Raw genomic sequence first — 26,103 nt, 5'->3', positions numbered from 1 at the left:
CCCACTTCACAACCATCTACCATCTAGCCCCACTACACAACCATCTACCATCTAGCCCCACTACACAACCATCTACCATCTAGCCCCACTACACAACCATCTACCATCTACCATCTAGCCCCACTACACAACCATCTACCATCTACCATCTAGCCCCACTACACAACCATCTACCATCTAGCCCCACTACACAACCATCTACCATCTAGCCCCACTACACAACCATCTACCATCTACCATCTAGCCCCACTACACAACCATCTACCATCTACCATCTAGCCCCACTACACAACCATCTACCATCTACCATCTAGCCCCACTACACAACCATCTACCATCTAGCCCCACTACACAACCATCTACCATCTAGCCCCACTACACAACCATCTACCATCTAGCCCCACTACACAACCATCTACCATCTACCATCTAGCCCCACTACACAACCATCTACCATCTAGCCCCACTACACAACCATCTACCATCTAGCCCCACTACACAACCATCTACCATCTACCATCTAGCCCCACTACACAACCATCTACCATCTAGCCCCACTACACAACCATCTACCATCTACCATCTAACCCCACTACACAACCATCTACCATCTACCATCTAGCCCCACAACACAACCATCTACCATCTACCATCTACCATCTAGCCCCACAACACAACCATCTACCATCTACCATCTAGCCCCACTACACAACCAGCTACCATCTAACCCCACTACACAACCATCTACCATCTAGCCCCACTACACAACAATCTACCATCTAGCCCCACTACACAACCATCTACCATCTAGCCCCACTACACAACCATCTACCATCTACCATCTAGCCCCACTACACAACCAGCTACCATCTAACCCCACTACACAACCATCTACCATCTAGCCCCACTACACAACCATCTACCATCTACCATCTAGCCCCACTACACAACCATCTACCATCTAGCCCCACTACACAACCATCTACCATCTAGCCCCACTACACAACCATCTACCATCTACCATCTAGCCCCACTTCACAACCATCTACCATCTAGCCCTACTACACAACCATCTACCATCTACCATCTAGCCCCACTACACAACCATCTACCATCTACCATCTAGCCCCACTACACAACCATCTACCATCTAGCCCCACTACACAACCATCTACCATCTACCATCTAGCCCCACTACACAACCATCTACCATCTAGCCCCACTACACAACCAGCTACCATCTACCATCTAGCCCTACTATACCAACCAATACATTTGTCCTTTTCCTCCAGGCACTGGGAACTATCTGAGCTATCTCAACCACGCCCCGACTGAAAGAGAATTCAAGCCTCTGCTCGTCCCGTAACCCAGAATCCTTCAGGGTTATCACCAACATGTCTCAGGTCGTCACACAGAGGGCAATAAATCACGACATGGATTTAATTTTCTATTTCCCCAAGATCATACAGCAGACATACTCTCTCATCTTCAGGAACTCTGGAGGTGAAAGAAACACACAGCTGTTTAGGCGAGGCGCTGGCTAAGGGAAGTTAAACACTTGAGAGGAGGGGGTGATCTCCACTATTTATTGTTACAACGAGAGGCTGCCTGGATCTTTCATTTAAACACCCTTTGTCCCTTCGGTCTCAATTGTTTGTTCCCAATGCCTGGAGGAAAAGGACAAATGTCTTTGATCTGAAGCCATTCTTGTGATTATTGTGGTTTTGCTATTGTAAATGTTTGAAGGCCTATATAGCCAAATTGTATCTATGATCTCATGTTATCCATTCATGTTTTTTATACGTTCTATTTATATCTGTAAATTAACCAATGATATCAAGCCACAGCCGGCCATGATTACAGACACCGTGTGTGTCCTTTGACACTATATAAACTAGTGACCCGCAGGGTTTGTCATTATACCATGATTACAGACACCTGTGTGTGTCCTTTGACACTATATAAACTAGTGACCTGCAGGGTTTGTCATTATACCATGATTACAGACACCTGTGTGTGTCCTTTGACACTATATAAACTAGTGACCCGCAGGGTTTGTCATTATACCATGATTACAGACACCTGTGTGTGTCCTTTGACACTATATAAACTAGTGACCCGCAGGGTTTGTCATTATACCATGATTACAGACACCTGTGTGTGTCCTTTGACACTATATAAACTAGTGACCCGCAGGGTTTGTCATTATACCCTGAAGAAGACAGCTCGTCTGTCATAACGTTGGTTATTAGGTTATTGTATCTGAACTCCTGTGAGACTGTACTTTTCTTTTTCAACCATTGTTTGTACTCATGTTCATATAAAACAAATAATCATTCTATATCCACTTTATAACCTCTGAACCCAGAGCCAAAGCAGCGCTGGTCCCCCAGCTAGCTTCTCCAGAGACTAGTCTATACACTTTATAACCTCTGAACCCAGAGCCAAAGCAGCGCTGGTCCCCCAGCTAGCTTCTCCAGAGACTAGTCTATACACTTTATAATCTCAGAACTCAGAGCCAAACCAGTGCTGGTCCCCCAGCTAGCTTCTCCAGAGACTAGTCTATACACTTTATAACCTCTGAACCCAGCGCTGGTCCCCAGCTAGCTTCTCCAGAGACTAGTCTATACACTTTATAACCTCTGAACCCAGAGCCAAAGCAGCGCTGGTCCCCCAGCTAGCTTCTCCAGAGACTAGTCTATACACTTTATAACCTCTGAACCCCAGAGCCAAAGCAGCGCTGGTCCCCCAGCTAGCTTCTCCAGAGACTAGTCTATACACTTTATAACCTCTGAACCCCAGAGCCAAAGCAGCGCTGGTCCCCCAGCTAGCTTCTCCAGAGACTAGTCTATACACTATATAACCTCTGAACCCCAGAGCTGGTCCCCCAGCTAGCTTCTCCAGAGACTAGTCTATACACTTTATAACCTCTGAACCCCAGAGCCAAAGCAGCGCTGGTCCCCCAGCTAGCTTTTCCAGAGACTAGTCTATACACATTATAACCTCTGAACCCAAAGCTGGTCCCCCAGCTAGCTTCTCCAGAGACTAGTCTATACACTTTATAACCTCTGAACCCCAGAGCCAAAGCAGCGCTGGTCCCCCAGCTAGCTTCTCCAGAGACTAGTCTATACACTTTATAACCTCTGAACCCAGAGCCAAAGCAGCGCTGGTCCCCCAGCTAGCTTCTCCAGAGACTAGTCTATACACTTTATAACCTCTGAACCCAGAGCCAAAGCAGCGCTGGTCCCCAGCTAGCTTCTCCAGAGACTAGTCTATACACTTTATAACCTCTGAACCCAGAGTCAAACCAGCGCTGGTCCCCCAGCTAGCTTCTCCAGAGACTAGTCTATACACTTTATAACCTCTGAACCCAGCGCTGGTCCCCCAGCTAGCTTCTCCAGAGACTAGTCTATACACTTTATAACCTCTGAACCCAGCGCTGGTCCCCCAGCTAGCTTCTCCAGAGACTAGTCTATACACTTTATAACCTCTGAACCCAGCGCTGGTCCCCCAGCTAGCTTCTATAGAGACTAGTCTATACACTTTATAACCTCTGAACCCCAGAGCCAAAGCAGAGCTGGTCCCCCAGCTAGCTTCTCCAGAGACTAGTCTATACACTTTATAACCTCTGAACCCAGAGCCAAACCAGCACTGGTCCCCCAGCTAGCTTCTCCAGAGACTAGTCTATACACTTTATAACCTCTGAACCCAGCGCTGGTCCCCAGCTAGCTTCTCCAGAGACTAGTCTATACACTATATAAACATAAACCTTCTACTGACCATACATAACTATGAGCATGGATAGATCGTTGTAACAATAATGATGAGAGGACTACTCAACATGTAAAACCCCTCTTTATGTACAGACATTACAGCCATAAAATAACTATTTTAATTAAATAAAAACAGTAAAATAATATAAATATCTCCTGAACACAAGTGTAACGATTGTCCTTGGAAGAAGGAGAAGAGGACCAAGGTGCAGCGTGGTAAGTGTTCATTTTAATGTCATAAAATAAACTGAACACTGAAATGACAAAAAAACAACAAAGGGAGAGAACGAAACGAAACAGTTCTGTAAGGTATACACACAAAACAGAAAACAACCACCAACACAGGTGGGAACAGGCTACCTAAGTATGGTTCTCAATCAGAGACAACGATTGACAGCTGCCTCTGATTGGGAACCATACCAGGCCAAACACATAGAAACACAAAAACATAGAAAAAAGAACATAGACTGCCCACCCTAGTCACACCCTGGCCTAACCAAAATAGAGAATAAAAAGCCTCTCTATAGCCAGGGCGTGACAAGAAGATTGTACCTCCGTTCATGTGTTGTGGTCAATGTTTCAGTACAATACCTTTTTGGTGTAACCCTTTCCCTTTTTCTACAATGTTATATCAAGGGTGGCTGCCATCCTCCAGGATAGCTACTGGTTGTGCAGGGTTTTATTCCAGCCCTGGTCTAACTTCACTGTAGCCTAAACATCAGCCCTGGTCTAATCACACTGTAGTCTAAACATCAGCCCTGGTCTAATCACACTGTAGACTAAATATCAGCCCTGGTCTAATCACACTGTAGTCTAAACATCAGCCCTGGTCTAACCACACTGTAGTCTAAACATCAGCCCTGGTCTAACCTCACTGTAGCCTAAACATCAGCCCTGGTCTAATCACACTGTAGTCTAAACATCAGCCCTGTACTAACCTCACTGTAGCCTAAACATCAGCCCTGGTCTAACCACACTGTAGCCTAAACATCAGCCCTGGTCTAATCACACTGTAGTTTAAACATCAGCCCTGGTCTAACATCAGCCCTGGTCTAACCACACTGTAGTCTAAACATCAGCCCTGGTCTAACCACACTGTAGTTTAAACATCAGCCCTGGTCTAACATCAGCCCTGGTCTAACCACACTGTAGCCTAAACATCAGCCCTGGTCTAATCACACTGTAGTTTAAACATGAGCCCTGGTCTAACATCAGCCCTGGTCTAACCACACTGTAGTCTAAACATCAGCCCTGGTCTAACCACACTGTAGCCTAAACATCAGCCCTGGTCTAACCACACTGTAGCCTAAACATCAGCCCTGGTCTAATCACACTGTAGTCTAAACATCATCTGTGTAACAGGCCCTTTGGGCAGACAAATATTGTTTTGTGTGTTTTAACTCTCTTCTAATCCAAAATTAGAAACATCACCATAATCATTATTAAAACATTTTAATCAAAGTGGAAATGCATTACAAAGTCACCAGATTACATCTCTGTCAAGAACGAAGGAGGAAGTGATAGGTCCTCCTCAGTGTGCCGTCTCAGCTGTCATCAACGCAGTTGGCACAAACTCTCAGGCAAACCACATTCCCTCTGACCCTGCCAAGTGCAAAATGAATGCAAGGTAGCATCTCTTCCTGATAGCTGGACTAAACCTTCCTCCTTCCGCCACATAATAAACACTACAGCTCATACGAAGCTTCTTGACTTGGGGCTCCTGAGTGGCGCAGCGGTCTGAGGCACTGCATCTCAGTGCTTGAGGTGTCACTACAGACACCCTGGTTCGATTCCAGGCTGTATCACAACCGGCCGTGTTTGGGAGTCCTGTTAGGGCGGCGCACAATTGGCCCAGTGTCGTCTGGGTTTGGCCGGTGTAGGCCGGTCATTGTAAATAAGAATTTGTTCTTTACTGACTTGCCTAGTTAAATAAAGAAAATAAAAAAACTTTTGACTTGTGACTTTGGTGACAATGCTTGGCCCCAAATGACACCCTTCATCCTGGTCTACTATTCTATTGCCTCTACAGCCAAAGCCTTCACAGTTCCCCCTGACTTGTGACTTTGGGGAAAGTGCCTGGTCTACTATTCTATTGCCTCTACAGCCAAAGCCTTCACAGTTCCCCTTCACTTCTTTCCGTCAGGAACTACACAGATCTGCTGTCTATTTGATCACTCTGTTGTCACAGAGAATATTCCTGCGTAGCAGGAAATGCCAATTTTAGTGGTTTAAAAAGGGTTCTAAAGTTTGTAATTTCCACTTTAACATTTCAAACATGATTTGCCCTCACGAAAACTATATCAACCCCTACGACAACCAAAAAGTTGTTAATTATAATCTACATGTTCTGCTGCTCCAGTGTTATTTTCCCTGCTGTGAGAAGCAGGGTCAAATTAACCTGTTACAGATGCACTCTGGGAAAAGGCAAACCTGATTATGAAGTGCAGTGCAGCGGCTGTGTTTAGACTTTTGACCATCAGATCAGTTCTGAAATAGATGTGATTATTGGTCAAATGAACATTTAGTGTATAAAAGAACAGAATTGGTCTGCCTGTCTAAACACAGCCAACTAGTCTCTATTACAATAAACCTGTTTAACTTGTTCTGGGTGTCTGCTGCTTCAGTGTAGTACACACATTCACCACAGACAGACCCAACCCGGTGAATCCATTTCTTAGTCCATGTTAGACAGATAACTGCTGCTCTCAGTCTTTGTTTAAAAAAGGCTTTTGAATGAAAAACCGGTGAGGCAAGGTGTCTGCCTTGGTTCAGAGAAAAACAACATTCTCCCAAAGGACGTAACGTGAAGAAACTGGTCCTTCAGGGTGTAAATGTTCTTCACCAAGGTATACAGAGCCTTTGGAAAGTATTCAGACACCTTGACTTTTTCCACATTTTGGTAGGTTAAAGCCTTATTCTAAAATGTATTAAATAGTTATTTCCCCTCATCAATCTACACACAATACCCCATATTGACAAAGCAAAAACAGGATTTTAGAAAATTTTGCCTTTGGAAAGTATTCAGACCCTTTACTCAGTACTTTGTTAAAGCACCTTTGGCAGTGATTACAACCTTGAGTCTTCTTGGGTATGACGCTACAAGCTTGGCACACCTGTATTTGAGGAGTTTCTCTCATTCTTCTCTGCAGAGTCTCTCAAGCTCTTTCAGGTTAGATGAGGAGTGTTGCTGCACAGCTGTTTTTAGATCTATCAAGAAATGTTCGATTGGGTTCAAGTCTAGGCTCTAGCTGGGCCACTCAAGGACATTCAGAGACTTGTCCCGAAGCCACTCCTGCATTGTCTTGGCTGGGTGCTTAGGGTTTTTGTCCTGTTGGAAGGTGAACTGTAACCCCAGTCTGAGGTCCTGAGTGCTCTGGAGCAGGTTTTCATCAATGATCTCTCTGTATTTTGCTCCGTTCATCTTTGCCTCAATCATGACTAGTCTCCCAGTCACTGGCATTGAAAACATCCCCACAGCATACCATAAAGGCCTGATTGGTGGAGTGCTGCAGAGATCATTGTCCTTCTGGAAGATTCTCTCATCTCCACAGAGGAACTCTAGAGCTCTGTCAGAATGACCATCGCGTTCCTGGTCACCTCCCTGACCAAGGACCTTCTCCACCGATTGCTCAGTTTGGCTTGGCGGCCAGCTCTAGGAAGAGTCTTGGTGGTTCCAAACTTCTTCTATTTAAGATTGATGGAGGCCACTGTGTTCTTGGGGACCTTCAATATTGCAGAAACTTTTTGTTACTCTATGAGATCAGCAGGGAGGACCAGGTTTGTGTAGGTCTGTCCATGCGTTGACCTGGTGAGTGATACTGTATGTGGTGGTGGCTATCAGCCGCGAGTAGGTGCAGCGGTCATAAGCCACAGGGGAAACCTGGAAGAGGTTTCCATTGGGGGGGTCAGTAGGCCGGATGCCCAGGTGTTTCATACACAGTCCCAGATACACATCCTCTATGTAGACAGCTTTAACATGCCTGGACGCCTCCACCAGCTTCCTGGGGAGGTCTAAGGTGAAGACATAGCCCAGGCCCAGAGCGTAAGGTGGATATATCAGTTCAGGAAACACCTCCATTGGAAGATACCATTTGGAGTTACGGTCTCTTAGAACGGCGCCCCGTCGGGCCACTAGTCCAGTCTGGTAGTTCTGTTTTGGAGCGTGAAGCAGCATGTTGACCAAGGTGTTCACGTTGAGGAACATGTCTGAGTCGATCTTCATGGCGTAGGAGGCTTTGGGGCAGCGAGTGCTCAGCCACTCCATCATCACCATGGTCTTGATGGTCAGGTTTTTGTAGCTGTCTATGAAGTCGCTCTGCAGCAGATCCTGGTGCTCTTTGCTCTCCTGCAGCACCTTCTCCTGGAGCTGCTCTGTCTCCTCTCCACTGGGCAGTCCCAGCAGGAAGAACAGACGGACCTCTTTGCCCAGTACCTGCCTCTCACTGCCCCAAGTACTGCGGACGGCGTCACGAGCGTCCCTGTTATAGGGCGCCACTGGCACCATCAGAACCAGGAAGGGGTTCTGCTTCCGGCATTTCTCTGGCTCATCCAGGATGAAGATGTACTCTGATGGGTATTCTACATGGTACGGTCCTGGGGACACATACGGAGGAGGAGTGGCCAGAATCCTAACTGACATGTTTGCTGCCGGATTCGTTGTTGAAGGTGAGATCCGGTCTTTGAGGTCAATTACCAGGATGACCACAATCATCATCACGACCAGGAACAGAAACAGGCAGCTGATGTGACACCAACGTCTCTTTTTGAGCTGTGTCCTGTCTGCCCCCTGCTGGCTATCATCAGTACTGCTGAAACACAAGGTGGAGATACAATACAACTACTATCAGTGTCTGACCACTTGTTTCTCTAATTGATTCACCACTCCATACATTGGTTTAAATTCACAATGCAAGTTAATGTATTTTATATAGTTTGTATGATATAAGATGTTTTTTTGTTTTGTTTCTTTTTACATATCATCATACTGTATACAACCAATCAACATCATGCACTAGATTTGATTTGAATGTTCAGTGTTTAGAAGAGAAGTCCCCCCCCCCCCCCCTTTCTCCTCCCTCTGTGGCTCACCATTGTTTAGCGATGAGGGGCTGGGCATCATGGGCGTCAGGTGGGGGGCGCTGGGGCCAGAAGTTGTGGCAGACCCCCATCATGCATTTGGGTAAGATTGTAGCAAAGAGGGTGTATAAAGGTCTGACAGAGACATGATAATCTACCGACTTGAGGCTCAGAATGTCAGCTCTTTGAATGTCAACGACTATATAAAAAAATAAAAAATGAAGGGCTTTATTACGTTTCAGATAAATGAAGACGCCGTTTACCGTTGTCCATTTACCTTGGTCACCGTTCCAGGCTCTGCTTAAGGGGTGGTTCTCCCATTAACACCAATTGCGATAGTAGCTGGGTCTGTTCTGCTTGTTTCGCTGACTTCAAATGAACCAGGAAAAAGAGCCAGTGAGATGTATCGCTTTCTCTTTCCGTCTCTGGTTGTAGGTTGATTGGCAGTGGGTGGAGCATAGGTGGGAGGGCTGCTCTGACTTTATGGGCCTCAGCATGTCAGTAGCACAGCTGCTTTCTCTGTGGTTTCCTGTGTTGTGGGCATCACTTTCATGGGAGCCACTTTTTTTCTGTCAGTTATGTGTCATGAAGTGTTACAAACAGAAAGTAAGTATGACTTTTAAGACCTTGAACCAAATGTCAACAATAGTACTTATCACTGTCAATGTCCACATTTACAACCACCTATCACCTGTGTGTGTCTGAGCGAGAGAAAGAGATCAGAGGAGGTGCTGGGATACAATATATTTTAACTTCTGTCATTAAGACGTTTATATTATGATTTCAGAAATATTAGCTATCATACTTTTCTGGTATTTTAAGAATGAAATCTGTTAGAAGTCTTCCAATACATTGCCTGTAGTCCGTTTTAATATTTTTCCACTAAACCAACGTTGAAGAACCAGTTTGTTTGTCCTGTATGCTGTTCAAATGTACAGTTGAATTCAGAAGTTTACATACACCTCAGCCAAATACATTTTAAACTCAGTTTTAAACAATTCCTAACATTTAATCCTAGTAACAATTCCCTGTTTTTAGGTCAGTTAGGATCACCACTTTATTTTAAAGAATGTAAAATGTCAGAAAATTAGCAGAGAGAATGATTTATTCCAGCTTTTGTTTCTTTTATCACATTCCCAGTGGGTCAGAAGTTTACATACACTCAATTAGTATTTGGTGGCATTGCCCTCTGTTCCCCCTCATTGTCCTGGTCGGTGATTCTGTCAGGGTGCGTGCTGGTGGCATTGCCCTCTGTTCCCCCTCATTGTCCTGGTCGGTGATTCTGTCAGGGTGCGTGCTGGTGGCATTGCCCTCTGTTCCCCCTCATTGTCCTGGTCGGTGATTCTGTCAGGGTGCGTGCTGGTGGCATTGCCCTCTGTTCCCCCTCATTGTCCTGGTCGGTGATTCTGTCAGGGTGCGTGCTGGTGGCATTGCCCTCTGTTCCCCCTCATTGTCCTGGTCGGTGATTCTGTCAGGGTGCGTGCTGGTGGCATTGCCCTCTGTTCCCCCTCATTGTCCTGGTCGGTGATTCTGTCAGGGTGCGTGCTGGTGGCATTGCCCTCTGTTCCCCCTCATTGTCCTGGTCGGTAAATCTGTCAGGGTGCGTGCTGGTGGCAGGGAGGTCAGCCGCAGGATAATGAACTTGGTATAAAACGGAGCCATTTTATATGTGCTCAAAACTCTGAAAACCAAAAATATACCAATATAAATGGGTACAAACCCCATCGCACACCAGAACATAATCTTCCACAAAGCAAACAAACAATCACCGACAAGGACAATGAGGGGGAACAGAGGGTTAATAAATACACAACATGTAATGAATGGGATTTGGAACCAGGTGTGATACAAGACAAGACAAAACCAATGGAAAATGAAAAGAGGATCAGCGATGGCTAGAAGGTCGACGACTTCGACCGCCGAACGCCGCCCGAACAAGGAGAGGGACCGACTTCGACCGCCGAACGCCGCCCGAACAAGGAGAGGGACCGACTTCGACCGCCGAACGCCGCCCGAACAAGGAGAGGGACCGACTTCGGAGGAAGTCGTGACAAAATCACTGAAGCAGGAGACTCATATCTCCCTCACTAGCTTTAAGCACCAGCTGTCAGAGCAGCTCACAGATCACTGCACATGTACACAGCCCATCTGTAAATAGCCCATCCAACTACCTCATCACCATATCTCTAGAGACCGCAGGAGCGGTAGAGATACTCTTAATGATCGGCTATGAAAAGCCAACTGACATTTACTCCTGAGGTGCTAACTTGCTGCACCCTCGACAACTACTGTGATTATTATTATTTGACCATGCTGGTCATTTATGAACATTTGAACATCTTGGCTATGTTCTGTTATAATCTCCACCCGGCACAGCCAGAAGAGGACTGGCCACCCCTCATAGCCTGGTTCCTCTCTAGGTTTCTTCCTAGGTTTTGGCCTTTCTAGGGAGTTTTTCCTAGCCACCGTGCTTCTACACCTGCATTGCTTGCTGTTTGGGGTTTAAGGCTGGGTTTCTGTACAGCACTTTGAGATATCAGCTGATGTAAGAAGGGCTATATAAATACATTTGATTTGATATTGTTATTGTTATTTATTTTATTTATTTTGCTCCTTTGCACCCCAGTACCGTTACTTGCACACTCATCATTTCACCACTATGGCCTATTTATTGCCTTACCTCCTTTATCCTACCTCATTTGCATACACTGTATATAGACTTTCTCTGTTGTACTATTGGCAGTATGTTTGTTTATTCCATGTGTAACTCTGTGTTGTTGTTTGTGTGGTACTGGTTTGCTTTATTGGCCAGGTCGCAGTTGTAAATGAGAACTTGTTCTCAACTAGCCTACCTGAGAAGAGGGGCGCTGACCGCCACCGCAGTGAGGCCCCCGTGTTTGTACCAGGGGACAGGGTCTGGCTCTCGACCCAAAACCTACCCCTCCGCCTGCCCTGCCGGAAGCTGGGGCCGCAGGGTGTGGGGCCTTTCAAAGTCCTGAGGAGGATAAACGAGGTGTGTTATCGATTACAACTCCCTTCCTATTATCGTATTAACCCCTTCGTTTCATGTGTCTCTCCTCAGGCCGGTGGTAGCTGGTCCCCTGCAAGAAGGTGAGGTGCCGGAGGTCCCCCCTGGACTCGAGACGCCGGGTGAGGGGCCTGCAGTACCTCGTGGACTGGGAGGTGTACGGTCCGGAGGAGAGGTGCTGGGTACCGGTGGGGGACATCTTAGATCCGTCACTGTTGAGGTATTTCCATCGCCTCCATCCGGATCTCCCTGCGCCTCGCCCTCCGGTTCGCCCTCGAGGCCGGTGTCGGCGCGTCAGGGGGTGGGGGTGGGGGGGGGGGGGGGGGGGGGGGGTACTGTCACGACTCCAACCGAAGGTGGCTCCTCTCCCTGTTCGGGCGGTGTTCGGCGCTCGTCGTTACCAGTCTACTAGCTGCCACCGATCCCTTTTCCTTTTCTGTTGGTTTTGTCTCATTAGTTACACCTGTTTCTTGTTTACGTTTAGTGGGGCTATTTAAGCTGGCCTGCTCTTTGTGCTTATTCTTTTCACTGTGTTTGTGTGTGGTAGTGTTTTGGGGTTATCCCTCTGGACTTGTTAGGTCCTGGTTTTGGGTAGCGTGTTTGGTTTTGGGGTTATCCCTCTGGACTTGTTAGGTCCTGGTTTTGGGTAGCGTGTTTGGTTTTGGGGTTATCCCTCTGGACTTGTTAGGTCCTGGTTTTGGGTAGCGTGTTTGGTTTTGGGGTTATCCCTCTGGACTTGTTAGGTCCTGGTTTTGGGGTTATCCCTCTAGACTAGTTAGGTCCTGGTTTTGGGTAACGTGTTTGGTTTTGGGGTTATCCCTCTGGACTTGTTAGGTCCTGGTTTTGGGTATCGTGTTTGGTTTTGGGGTTATCCCTCTGGACTTGTTAGGTCCTGGTTTTGGGGTTATCCCTCTGGACTTGTTAGGTCCTGGTTTTGGGTATCTTGTTTGGTTTCGGGGTTATCCCTCTGGACTTGTTAGGTCCTGGTTTTGGGTATCGTGTTTGTCTGCGCCCGTGAGTGTTGGAGTGCACGTATTTTCCCTGTGCCAAATAAAGCACTACTCAGTACTTTCTGTCTCCTGCGCCTGACTCTGCACCCACTACGCTTTAGTGCGTCACAGTCCATCAGCACAGGCCACAGTCTGGCAGAGGCAGTGAATGTAGTGTTTTATTATTTCATTGTGTGAACAGGTATGTGTGTGTGTCTATTTCTCTCTCTTTCACACACACACACACACACACACACACACACACACACACACACACACACACACACACACACACACACACACACACACACACACACACACACACACACACACACTGAAGGGGAGGTAAGCTATCTCATGTTTCAGTCCAACAGGACTCTTCTGAAGGGGAGATAAGCTATCTCATGTTTCAGTCCAACAGGACTCTTCTGAAGGGGAGATAAGCTATCTCATGTGTCAGTCCAACAGGACTCTTCTGAAGGGGAGATAAGCTATCTCATGTTTCAGTCCAACAGGACTCTTCTGAAGGGGAGATAAGCTATCTCATGTTTCAGTCCAACAGGACTCTTCTGAAGGGGAGATAAGCTATCTCATGTTTCAGTGCAACAGGACTCTTCTGAAGGGGAGGTAAGCTATCTCATGTTTCAGTCCAACAGGACTCTTCTGAAGGGGAGATAAGCGATCTCATGTTTCAGTCCAACAGGACTCTTCTGAAGGGGAGATAAGCTATCTCATGTTTCAGTCCAACAGGACTCTTGTGAAGGGGAGATAAGCTATCTCATGTTTCAGTCCAACAGGACTCTTCTGAAGGGGTGATAAGCTATCTCATGTGTCAGTCCAACAGGACTCTTCTGAAGGGGAGATAAGCTATCTCATGTTTCAGTCCAACAGGACTCTTCTGAAGGGGAGATAAGCTATCTCATGTTTCAGTCCAACAGGACTCTTCTGAAGGGGAGATAAGCTATCTCATGTTTCAGTCCAACAGGACTCTTCTGAAGGGGAGATAAGCCAAGGGACATGATGATGAGACTATTCAGTGTTCAATAGGGGACCATGGGCCTCATTTACAACCATTGAGTTAATTTGACACTAAATATATGTCTGAGTGATCCATTTCTGAAAAGACTGTGCATGTAGCTAAAAAGTAGTAAGTAGTTGAAAAGTTTCTAATCCGTGATGAGATTCGAACACATAACCTTTGGGTTGCTAGACGTTCACGTTATACACCCACATATCCACCCCCCGACCAGACCCCCTCCTCTCGTTTCTGACTTGAGTAACCTTCTGTCTTACGTAACCATACCAAACATAACATATCATTCTCATTTGAATGTCTGTTTTTCCCCCCACATGTATTATGTTACGTCTAGTCTATGAGACCAGGCTGTGTTTCTGGGCAACTTCCTGGCTGAATGTGTTTTCGTGGATTCAGACAGGGAACTTGGAACAGGACTGTCGGGCAAACAACCAAGTCCTGTTGATCAAGGGGAGCATAGAGACCTAGCCAACATCTTAAAGAGCACATGGACGTGGGCAACAAACCACGTATATATTCAAATACAGGATGAAAACGAAGTCAATATATTCAACAAAAATTGCTTGCCATTCTTGACAGTGGTAAACAAATAGGCAACATAGAATAATATTTGATGTAGGCCTTTACGTCTACAATTATTCATGTCCAGTTGTATAAAAAATATACTTTATTTCAGAGTACATACACCATTCTGGGGCGGCAGGTAGCCTAGTGGTTAGAGCATTGGACTAGTAACCGAAAGGTTGCAAGATCGAATCCCTGAGCTGACAAGGTTCAAATCTGTCGTTCTGCCCCTGAACAAGGCAGTTAAACCCACTGTTCCTAGGCTGTCATTGAAAATAAGAATTTGTTCTTAACTGACATGCCTGGTAAAATGAAATTCTTGAAGTTTTCTCAAACCAGGGTGATCCTGATCTGTCAGTAAACTACTGTGAACCAAATGATCAGTGTTGTTTATCGTTCTAATCCTTGTGAACTATTGTCTCAGTGGCACCCTATTCCCTATATAATACACAACTTTTTATCCCCTATATAAGACACTATTTTTTGACCAGAGACTAAATCGGGTATACAGAGTCATTTATCCCCTATATAGGACACTCTTTTTGACCAGAGACTATATAGAGGATAAGGTGTCATTCTGAATTCATCCTCAGTATCAGGCGTCTCAGTCTCCCAAACGCTGACTTCTTTTTACAGTAAATGACAGGGGAAGTGAACGATTGCACTGTCACACTGTCTCTGTCTGCACCCCTTCCTGTCTGCGGGTTTTAGTTATTTCAAAACTCTGAGACCGTTGTCTTTGGTTGTGTCGTTTGAGCTGTGACTGTTGTCTTTGGTTGTGTTGTTTGAGCTGTGACTGTTGTCTTTGGTTGTGTAGTTTGTGCTGTGACTGTTGGCTTTGGTTGTGTAGTTTGAGCTGTGACTGTTGTCTTTGGTTGTGTTGTTTGAGCTGTGACTGTTGTCTTTGGTTGTGTAGTCTGAGCTGTGACTGTTGTCTTTGGTTGTGTTGTTTGAGCTGTGACTGTTGTCTTTGGTTGTGTTGTTTGAGCTGTGACTGTTGTCTTTGGTTGTGTTGTTTGTGCTGTGACTGTTGTCTTTAGTTGTGTAGTTTGAACTGTGACTGTTGTCTTTGGTTGTGTTGTTTGAGCTGTGACTGTTGTCTTTGGTTGTGTTGTTTGAGCTGTGACTGTTGTCTTTGGTTGTGTTGTTTGAGCTGTGACTGTTGTCTTTGGTTGTGTTGTTTGAGCTGTGACTGTTGTCTTTGGTTGTGTTGTTTGAGCTGTGACTGTTGTCTTTGGTTGTGTTGTTTGAGCTGTGACTGTTGTCTTTGGTTGTGTTGTTTGTGCTGTGACTGTTGTCTTTGGTTGTGTTGTTTGAGCTGTGACTGTTGTCTTTGGTTGTGTTGTTTGAGCTGTGACTGTTGTCTCTGGTTGTGTAGTTTGAGCTGTGACTGTTGTCTCTGGTTGTGTTGTTTGAGCTGTGACTGTTGTCTTTGGTTGTGTTGTTTGAGCTGTGACTGTTGTCTCTGGTTGTGCTGTTTGAGCTGTGACTGTTGTCTTTGGTTGTGCTGTTTGAGCTGTGACTGTTGTCTCTGGTTGTGTAGTTTGAGCTGTGACTGTCTCTGGTTGTTTAGTTTGAGCTGTGACTGTCTTTGGTTGTGTAGTTTGAGCTGTGACTGTTGTCTTTGGTTGTGTTGTTTGAGCTGTGACTGTTGTCTTTGGTTGTGTTGTTTGAGCTGTGACTGTTGTCTTTGGTTGTGTTGTTTGTGCTGTGACTGTTGTCTTTGGTTGTGTTGTTTGAGCTGTGACTGTTGTCTTTGGTTGTGTAGTTTGAGCTGTGACTGTTGTCTTTGGTTGTGTTGTTTGAGCTGTGACTGTTGTCTTTGGTTGTGTAGTTTGAGCTGTGACTGTTGTCTTTGGTTGTGTTGTTTGAGCTGTGACTGTTGTCTTTGGTTGTGTTGTTTGAGCTGTGACTGTTGTCTTTGGTTGTGTTGTTTGAGCTGTGACTGTTGTCTTTGGTTGTGCTGTTTGAGCTGTGACTGTTGTCTTTGGTTGTGTAGTTTGAGCTGTGACTGTTGTCTTTGGTTGTGTTGTTTGAGCTGTGACTGTTGTCTTTGGTTGTGTTGTTTGAGCTGTGACTGTTGTCTTTGGTTGTGTTGTTTGAGCTGTGACTGTTGTCTTTGGTTGTGTAGTTTGAGCTGTGACTGTTGTCTTTGGTTGTGTCGTTTGAGCTGTGACTGTTGTCTTTGGTTGTGTTGTTTGAGCTGTGACTGTTGTCTTTGGTTGTGTTGTTTGAGCTGTGACTGTTGTCTTTGGTTGTGTTGTTTGAGCTGTGACTGTTGTCTTTGGTTGTGTTGTTTGTGCTGTGACTGTTGTCTTTGGTTGTGTAGTTTGAACTGTGACTGTTGTCTTTGGTTGTGTTGTTTGAGCTGTGACTGTTGTCTTTGGTTGTGTTGTTTGAGCTGTGACTGTTGTCTTTGGTTGTGTTGTTTGTGCTGTGACTGTTGTCTTTGGTTGTGTTGTTTGAGCTGTGACTGTTGTCTTTGGTTGTGTTGTTTGAGCTGTGACTGTTGTCTTTGGTTGTGTTGTTTGAGCTGTGACTGTTGTCTTTGGTTGTGTTGTTTGAGCTGTGACTGTTGTCTTTGGTTGTGTTGTTTGAGCTGTGACTGTTGTCTTTGGTTGTGTAGTTTGAGCTGTGACTGTTGTCTTTGGTTGTGTTGTTTGAGCTGTGACTGTTGTCTCTGGTTGTGTAGTTTGAGCTGTGACTGTTGTCTCTGGTTTTGTTGTTTGAGCTCTGACTGTTGTCTTTGGTTGTGTTGTTTGAGCTGTGACTGTTGTCTCTGGTTGTGCTGTTTGAGCTGTGACTGTTGTCTTTGGTTGTGTTGTTTGAGCTGTGACTGTTGTCTCTGGTTGTGTAGTTTGAGCTGTGACTGTCTCTGGTTGGGTAGTTTGAGCTGTGACTGTCTTTGGTTGTGTAGTTTGAGCTGTGACTGTTGTCTTTGGTTGTGTTGTTTGAGCTGTGACTGTTGTCTTTGGTTGTGTTGTTTGAGCTGTGACTGTTGTCTTTGGTTGTGTTGTTTGTGCTGTGACTGTTGTCTTTGGTTGTGTTGTTTGAGCTGTGACTGTTGTCTTTGGTTGTGTAGTTTGAGCTGTGACTGTTGTCTTTGGTTGTGTTGTTTGAGCTGTGACTGTTGTCTTTGGTTGTGTTGTTTGAGCTGTGACTGTTGTCTTTGGTTGTGTTGTTTGTGCTGTGACTGTTGTCTTTGGTTGTGTAGTTTGAACTGTGACTGTTGTCTTTGGTTGTGTTGTTTGAGCTGTGACTGTTGTCTTTGGTTGTGTTGTTTGAGCTGTGACTGTTGTCTTTGGTTGTGTTGTTTGTGCTGTGACTGTTGTCTTTGGTTGTGTTGTTTGAGCTGTGACTGTTGTCTTTGGTTGTGTTGTTTGAGCTGTGACTGTTGTCTTTGGTTGTGTTGTTTGAGCTGTGACTGTTGTCTTTGGTTGTGTTGTTTGAGCTGTGACTGTTGTCTTTGGTTGTGTTGTTTGAGCTGTGACTGTTGTCTTTGGTTGTGTAGTTTGAGCTGTGACTGTTGTCTTTGGTTGTGTTGTTTGAGCTGTGACTGTTGTCTCTGGTTGTGTAGTTTGAGCTGTGACTGTTGTCTCTGGTTTTTTGTTGTTTGAGCTCTGACTGTTGTCTTTGGTTGTGTTGTTTGAGCTGTGACTGTTGTCTCTGGTTGTGCTGTTTGAGCTGTGACTGTTGTCTTTGGTTGTGTTGTTTGAGCTGTGACTGTTGTCTCTGGTTGTGTAGTTTGAGCTGTGACTGTCTCTGGTTGGGTAGTTTGAGCTGTGACTGTCTTTGGTTGTGTAGTTTGAGCTGTGACTGTTGTCTTTGGTTGTGTTGTTTGAGCTGTGACTGTTGTCTTTGGTTGTGTTGTTTGAGCTGTGACTGTTGTCTTTGGTTGTGTTGTTTGTGCTGTGACTGTTGTCTTTGGTTGTGTTGTTTGAGCTGTGACTGTTGTCTTTGGTTGTGTAGTTTGAGCTGTGACTGTTGTCTTTGGTTGTGTTGTTTGAGCTGTGACTGTTGTCTTTGGTTGTGTTGTTTGAGCTGTGACTGTTGTCTTTGGTTGTGTTGTTTGAGCTGTGACTGTTGTCTTTGGTTGTGTTGTTTGAGCTGTGACTGTTGTCTTTGGTTGTGTTGTTTGAGCTGTGACTGTTGTCTCTGGTTGTGTTGTTTGGGCTGTGACTGTTGTCTTTGGTTGTGTTGTTTGAGCTGTGACTGTTGTCTTTGGTTGTGTTGTTTGTGCTCTGACTGTTGTCTCTGGTTGTGTTGTTTGGGCTGTGACTGTTGTCTCTGGTTGTGTTGTTTGGGCTGTGACTGTTGTCTCTGGTTGTGTTGTTTGGGCTCTGACTGTTGTCTCTGGTTGTGTTGTTTGAGCTGTGACTGTTGTCTTTGGTTGTGTAGTTTGTGCTCTGACTGTTGTCTCTGGTTGTGTTGTTTGAGCTGTGACTGTTGTCTCTGGTTGTGTTGTTTGAGCTGTGACTGTTGTCTTTGGTTTCTAGACTCTGAATGTCAGTAAGAGAAAACATACACCGTGTGCACAGGTGTGTAATGGTAATGTGTTTCTTCATATCCCAGCTGCCCCCAGGACACCCACAGGGAGCGGGGTCACGGACAGGGACACCATTGTCCAGCACCCATGGAGCATTGGGGTGAAGTGCCTTGCTCAAGGGCACAGCGACAGATTTGCCATTTTGTCAGCTCATATTATGTCTATGTACAGTGTTGTAATGATGTGGAAATAAAGTACAAAAAGGGAAAATAAATAAGCATAAATAAAGGTTGTATTTACAATGGTGTTTGTTCTTCACTGGTTTGCCCTTTTCTTGTGGCAACAGGTCACAAATCTTGCTGCTGTGATTTCACACTGTGGAATTTTTACCCAATAGACATTTTTATTTAACTAGGCAAGTCAGTTAGGAACAAGTTCTTATTTTCATTGACGGCCTACAGGGGAACAGTGGGTTCACTGCCTTGTTCAGGGGCAGAAGGACAGATTATCAAAATTGGATTTGTTTTCTAATTCTTTGTGGGTCTGTGTAATCTGAGGGAAATGTGTGTCTCTAATATGGTCATTTTTGACAACTTTTTACTTTTAATTCACTACATTCCTACAGAAAACAATGTTATTTTACTCCATACATTTTCCTCGACACCCAAAAATAGTCGTTACATTTTGAACGCTTAGCAGGACAGGAAAATGGTCCATTTCACACAATTATCAAGAGAACATTCCTGGTCATACCTACTGCCTCTGATCTGGAGGACTCACTAAACACAAATGCTGTGTTTGTAAATAATGTCTGAGTGTTGGAGTGTTGGAGTGTCTCAGTGTTGGAGTGTCTCAGTGTTGGAGTGTCTCAGTGTTGGAGTGTCTGAGTGTTGGAGTGTCTCAGTTTTGGAGTGTCTCAGTGTTGGAGTGTCTGAGTGTTGGAGTGTCTCAGTGTTGGAGTGTCTGAGTTTGGAGTGTCTCAGTGTTGGAGTGTCTCAGTTTTGGAGTGTCTCAGTGTTGGAGTGTCTGAGTGTTGGAGTGTCTCAGTGTTGGAGTGTCTGAGTTTGGAGTGTCTGAGTGTTGGAGTGTCTCAGTGTTGGAGTGTCTCAGTGTTGGAGTGTCTCAGTTTTGGAGTGCCTCAGTGTTGGAGTGCCTCAGTGTTGGAGTGTCTCAGTGTTGGAGTGTCTCAGTGTTGGAGTGTCTCAGTGTTGGAGTGTCTCAGTGTTGGAGTGCCTCAGTGTTGGAGTGTCTGAGTGTTGGAGTGTCTCAATGTTGGAGTGTCTGAGTTTGGAGTGTCTCAGTGTTGGAGTGTCTGAGTGTTGGAGTGTCTCAGTGTTGGAGTGTCTGAGTTTGGAGTGGCTGAGTGTTGGAGTGTCTCAGTGTTGGAGTGTCTCAGTGTTGGAGTGTCTCAGTGTTGGAGTGTCTCAATGTTGGAGTGTCTGAGTTTGGAGTGTCTCAGTGTTGGAGTGTCTGAGTGTTGGAGTGTCTCAGTGTTGGAGTGTCTCAGTGTTGGAGTGTCTCGGTGTTGGAGTGTCTCAGTGTTGGAGTGTCTCAGTGTTGGAGTGTCTGAGTTTGGAGTGTCTCAGTGTTGGAGTGCCTCAGTGTTGGAGTGTCTCGGTGTTGGAGTGTCTCGGTGTTGGAGTGTCTCAGTGTTGGAGTGTCTCAGTGTGGAGTGTCTCAGTGTTGGAGTGTCTCAGTGTTGGAGTGTCTCAGTGTTGGAGTGTCTCGGTGTTGGAGTGTCTCGGTGTTGGAGTGTCTCATTGTTGGAGTGTCTCAGTGTTGGAGTGTCTCAGCGTTGGAGTGTGGCCCCTGGCTATCTGAAAATGTTTTTAAAAAACTAGAAAATAGTGCCATCTGGTTTGCTTAATATAAGGAATTTGAATTGATTTATACCTGTACTTTTTACTTTTGATAGTTAAGCATATTTATATCCAAATACTTGTAGACTTTTACTCAAGTTGTATTTTACTGGGGGACTTTCACTTTTACTTGAGTCATTTTCCATTAAGGTATTTTTACTTTTACTCAAGTATGAGTTTTGGGTACTTTTTCCACCACTGTTAGAAACACAGAGGTAAGGTGATCCTTCTCTACCACATCCACAGAAACACAGAGGTAAGGTGATCCTTCTCTACCACATCCACAGAAACACAGAGATAAGGTGATCATTCTCTACCACATCCACAGAAACACAGAGGTAAGGTGATCCTTCTCTACCACATCCACAGAAACACAGAGGTAAGGTGATCCTTCTCTACCACATCCACAGAAACACAGAGGTAAGGTGATCCTTCTCTACCACATCCACAGAAACACAGAGGTAAGGTGATCCTTCTCTATCACATCCACAGAAACACAGAGATAAGGTGATCCTTCTCTACCACATCCACAGAAACACAGAGATAAGGTGATCCTTCTCGACCACACCCACAGAAACACAGAGGTAAGGTGATCCTTCTCTACCACATCCACAGAAACACAGAGGTAAGGTGATCCTTCTCTACCACATCCACAGAAACACAGAGTTAAGGTGATCCTTCTCTACCACATCCACAGAAACACAGAGATAGGTGATCCTTCTCTACCACATCCACAGAAACACAGAGCTAAGGTGATCCTTCTCTACCACATCCACAGAAACACAGAGGTAAGGTGATCCTTCTCTACCACATCCACAGAAACACAGAGGTAAGGTGATCCTTCTCTATCACATCCACATAAACACAGAGATAAGGTGATCCTTCTCTACCACATCCACAGAAACACAGAGGTAAGGTGATCCTTTACCACATCCACAGAAACACAGAGGTAAGGTGATCCTTCTCTACCACATCCACAGAAACACAGAGGTAAGGTGATCCTTCTCTATCACATCCACAGAAACACAGAGATAAGGTGATCCTTCTCGACCACACCCACAGAAACACAGAGATAAGGTGATCCTTCTCTACCACATCCACAGAAACACAGAGATAAGGTGATCCTTCTCTACCACATCCACAGAAACACAGAGATAAGTTGATCCTTCTCTACCACCAGTGTTGGAGTGTCAGTGTTGGAGTGTCTCAGTGTTGGAGTGTCTCAATGTTGGAGTGTCTGAGTTTGGAGTGTCTCAGTGTTGGAGTGTCTGAGTGTTGGAGTGTCTCAGTGTTGGAGTGTCTGAGTTTGGAGTGTCTCAGTGTTGGAGTGTCTGAGTGTTGGAGTGTCTGAGTGTTGGAGTGTCTCAGTGTTGGAGTGTCTCGGTGTTGGAGTGTCTCGGTGTTGGAGTGTCTCAGTGTTGGAGTGTCTCAGTGTTGGAGTGTCTGAGTTTGGAGTGTCTCAGTGTTGGAGTGCCTCAGTGTTGGAGTGCCTCGGTGTTGGAGTGTCTCGGTGTTGGAGTGTCTCAGTGTTGGAGTGTCTCAGTGTGGAGTGTCTCAGTGTTGGAGTGTCTCAGTGTTGGAGTGTCTCAGTGTTGGAGTGTCTCGGTGTTGGAGTGTCTCGGTGTTGGAGTGTCTCAGTGTTGGAGTGTCTCAGTGTTGGAGTGTCTCAGCGTTGGAGTGTGGCCCCTGGCTATCTGAAAATGTTTTTAAAAAACTAGAAAATAGTGCCATCTGGTTTGCTTAATATAAGGAATTTGAATTGATTTATACCTGTACTTTTTACTTTTGATAGTTAAGCATATTTATATCCAAATACTTTTAGACTTTTACTCAAGTAATATTTTACTGGGGGACTTTCACTTTTACTTGAGTCATTTTCCATTAAGGTATTTTTACTTTTACTCAAGTATGAGTTTTGGGTACTTTTTCCACCACTGTTAGAAACACAGAGGTAAGGTGATCCTTCTCTACCACATCCACAGAAACACAGAGGTAAGGTGATCCTTCTCTACCACATCCACAGAAACACAGAGATAAGGTGATCATTCTCTACCACATCCACAGAAACACAGAGGTAAGGTGATGCTTCTCTACCACATCCACAGAAACACAGAGGTAAGGTGATCCTTCTCTACCACATCCACAGAAACACAGAGGTAAGGTGATCCTTCTCTATCACATCCACAGAAACACAGAGATAAGGTGATCCTTCTCTACCACATCCACAGAAACACAGAGATAAGGTGATCCTTCTCGACCACACCCACAGAAACACAGAGATAAGGTGATCCTTCTCTACCACATCCACAGAAACACAGAGATAAGGTGATCCTTCTCTACCACATCCACAGAAACACAGAGATAAGTTGATCCTTCTCTACCACATCCACAGAAACACAGAGGTAAGGTGATCCTTCTCTACCACATCCACAGAAACACAGAGGTAAGGTGATCCTTCTCTACCACATTGACAGAAACCCAGAGGTAAGGTGATCCTTCTCTACCACATCCACAGAAACACAGAGTTAAGGTGATCCTTCTCTACCACATCCACAGAAACACAGAGGTAAGGTGATCCTTCTCTACCACATCCACAGAAACACAGAGGTAAGGTGATCCTTCTCTACCACATCCACAGAAACACAGAGGTAAGGTGATCCTTCTCTATCACATCCACAGAAACACAGAGATAAGGTGATCCTTCTCTACCACATCCACAGAAACACAGAGATAAGGTGATCCTTCTCGACCACACCCACAGAAACACAGAGATAAGGTGATCCTTCTCTACCACATCCACAGAAACACAGAGATAAGGTGATCCTTCTCTACCACATCCACAGAAACACAGAGATAAGTTGATCCTTCTCTACCACATCCACAGATACACAGAGGTAAGGTGATCCTTCTCTACCACATCCACAGAAACACAGAGGTAAGGTGATCCTTCTCTACCACATTGACAGAAACCCAGAGGTAAGGTGATCCTTCTCTACCACATCCACAGAAACACAGAGATAAGGTGATCCTTCTCTACCACATCCACAGAAACACAGAGGTAAGGTGATCCTTCTCTACCACATCCACAGAAACACAGAGGTAAGGTGATCCTTCTCTACCACATCCACAGAAACACAGAGGTAAGCTGATCCTTCTCTACCACATCCACAGAAACACAGAGATAAGGTGATCCTTCTCTACCACATCCACAGAAACACAGAGGTAAGGTGATCCTTCTCTACCACATTGACAGAAACCCAGAGGTAAGGTGATCCTTCTCTACCACATCCACAGAAACACAGAGATAGGTGATCCTTCTCTACCACATCCACAGAAACACAGAGGTAAGGTGATCCTTCTCTACCACATCCACAGAAACACAGAGATAAGGTGATCCTTCTCGACCACATCCACAGAAACACAGAGATAGGTGATCCTTCTCTACCACATCCACAGAAACACAGAGGTAAGGTGATCCTTCTCTACCACATCCACAGAAACACAGAGATAAGGTGATCCTTCTCTACCACATCCACAGAAACATAGAGATAAGGTGATCCTTTACCACATCCACAGAAACACAGAGATAAGGTGATCCTTCTCTACCACATCCACAGAAACAAACAAGACACCCACAGGGAGTTCACGGTCAGGGACACCAATGTCCAGCACCCATGGAGCACTGGGGTTAAGTGCTTGCTCAAGGGCACAGTGACAGATTTGCCATTTTGTCAGCTCCGGCATTGGAACCATCAACCTTTTTGGGTTATTGGCCCAACGCTCTAACCTCAAGGCTATTTGTCTTTCCCAGAGTGTTGTTTTCAATGACAGACAGGCCCAGGTTGGTGTAAGTTTCTCCATACGTCCAGAAGCTCTTGAGGGGTGTCGAGAATGGTCGTGATAACAGCCATGTAGTGACAGCGGTCCTGGGCTCCTGCATACCCTTGGAAGACGTTGTCACTCGGGGGGTCAGTAGGCCGGATGCCCAGGTGTCTCATACACAGTCCCAGATACACATCCTCTATGTAGACGGCTTTAACATGCCTGGACGCCTCCACCAGCTTCCTGGGGAGGTCTAAGGTGAAGACATAGCCCAGGCCCAGAGCGTAAGGTGGATATACCAGTTCAGGAAACACCTCCTTTGGAAGATACCATTTGGAGCTTGGGTCATGAAGGACTGCGGCACCAATTGCCACTTGTCCAGACATGTAGTTCTCCTTTGGAGAATGTAGAATCAGCATGTAAACCAGGTTGTGCACGTTGAGGAACATGTCTGAGTCGATCTTCATGGCGTAGGAGGCGTTGGGGCAGCGAGAGCTCAGCCACTCCATCATCACCATGGTCTTGATGGTCAGGTTTTTGTAGCTGTCTATGAAGTCGCTCTGCAGCAGATCCTGGTGCTCTTTGCTCTCCTGCAGCACCTTCTCCTGGAGCTGCGCTGTCTCCTCTCCACTGGGCAGTCCCAGCAGGAAGAACAGACGGACCTCTTTGCCCAGTACCTGCCTCTCACTGCCCCAAGTACTGCGGACGGCCTCACGAGCGTCCCTGTTATTGGGCGCCACTGGCACCATCAGAACCAGGAAGGGGTTCTGCTCCCGGCATTTCTCTGGCTCATCCAGGATGAAGATGTACTCTGATGGGTATTCTACATGGTACGGTCCTGGGGACACATACGGAGGAGGAGGAGTGGCCAGTACAGTGGTCAGTGTTATTGATGGCCAGTCCTGAATGGATATTGTGTCCAGGTAAACTTCTGATTCAGCTTGTGGTTGAACGTCAACATACATTGTAGGTGTGTCCTTGTTGTCTGGTGTTTCAGCTTCCATATAATATGTTGATGCATCATTAGTAGTTGGACTGATGCTCTCGGAGGACAAGTCCTCTCCTCTCGAAGGGTCTGGAGTCCTCCTGGAAGGGGGACGCCGGTAGCGGTGGTTTGGGTTGTTGGGATATTCCAGAACGGTATAGTATATGACCCTCAGAGACACCAGTACCAGGAAGATCTTGGTGCACGTCCGCCAGTGACTGATCATTACATCGGGATCTTTGTCACTAGAAAAAAACAAAATGGAGGTCAATCGTAACATACCAAAAACAAGCTCAGAGGTCTTTAACAGCAAGTTACTTTGGACTCATAGTACGGCTATGTTAGTCAGTCCTCTAGAGATATTAAATAGTATGTTCACAGTGGAGTCAGTCCTCTAAGGAGATTAACTAGTCTGTTCACAGTGGAGTCAGTCCTCTAAAGATATTAAATAGTATGTTCACAGTGGAGTCAGTCCTCTAAATTGA

The 26,103-nt window shown here is 45.6% G+C and overlaps 2 protein-coding genes across 2 annotated transcripts; both read right to left on the bottom strand.

Annotated features, from left to right (window-relative positions):
* Nucleotides 1-5,551: 5,551 nt before the first annotated feature.
* LOC129847634 (beta-1,3-galactosyltransferase 1-like) lies at nucleotides 5,552-9,190 on the bottom strand. The gene is made up of 2 exons (XM_055915389.1): nucleotides 8,862-9,190; nucleotides 5,552-8,581 (listed from the first exon to the last, which is right to left on the bottom strand). Exons 1-2 carry the CDS (start codon nucleotides 8,942-8,944, stop codon nucleotides 7,534-7,536), a joined length of 1,131 nt encoding a protein of 376 aa, XP_055771364.1. The 5' UTR covers nucleotides 8,945-9,190; the 3' UTR covers nucleotides 5,552-7,533.
* Nucleotides 9,191-24,520: 15,330 nt separating this feature from the next.
* LOC129847633 (beta-1,3-galactosyltransferase 1-like) lies at nucleotides 24,521-25,844 on the bottom strand. Its single transcript, XM_055915388.1, has one exon. It carries the CDS (start codon nucleotides 25,842-25,844, stop codon nucleotides 24,633-24,635), a length of 1,212 nt encoding a protein of 403 aa, XP_055771363.1. The 3' UTR covers nucleotides 24,521-24,632.
* Nucleotides 25,845-26,103: the final 259 nt, after the last annotated feature.

The sequence above is a fragment of the Salvelinus fontinalis genome, unplaced genomic scaffold (genome assembly GCF_029448725.1).
Source record: "Salvelinus fontinalis isolate EN_2023a unplaced genomic scaffold, ASM2944872v1 scaffold_0903, whole genome shotgun sequence".
NCBI classification, from domain to species: domain Eukaryota; kingdom Metazoa; phylum Chordata; class Actinopteri; order Salmoniformes; family Salmonidae; genus Salvelinus; species Salvelinus fontinalis.
The sequence above is the reverse complement of the archived record's forward strand: the minus strand, read 5'-3'. Positions and strand labels throughout refer to the sequence as shown.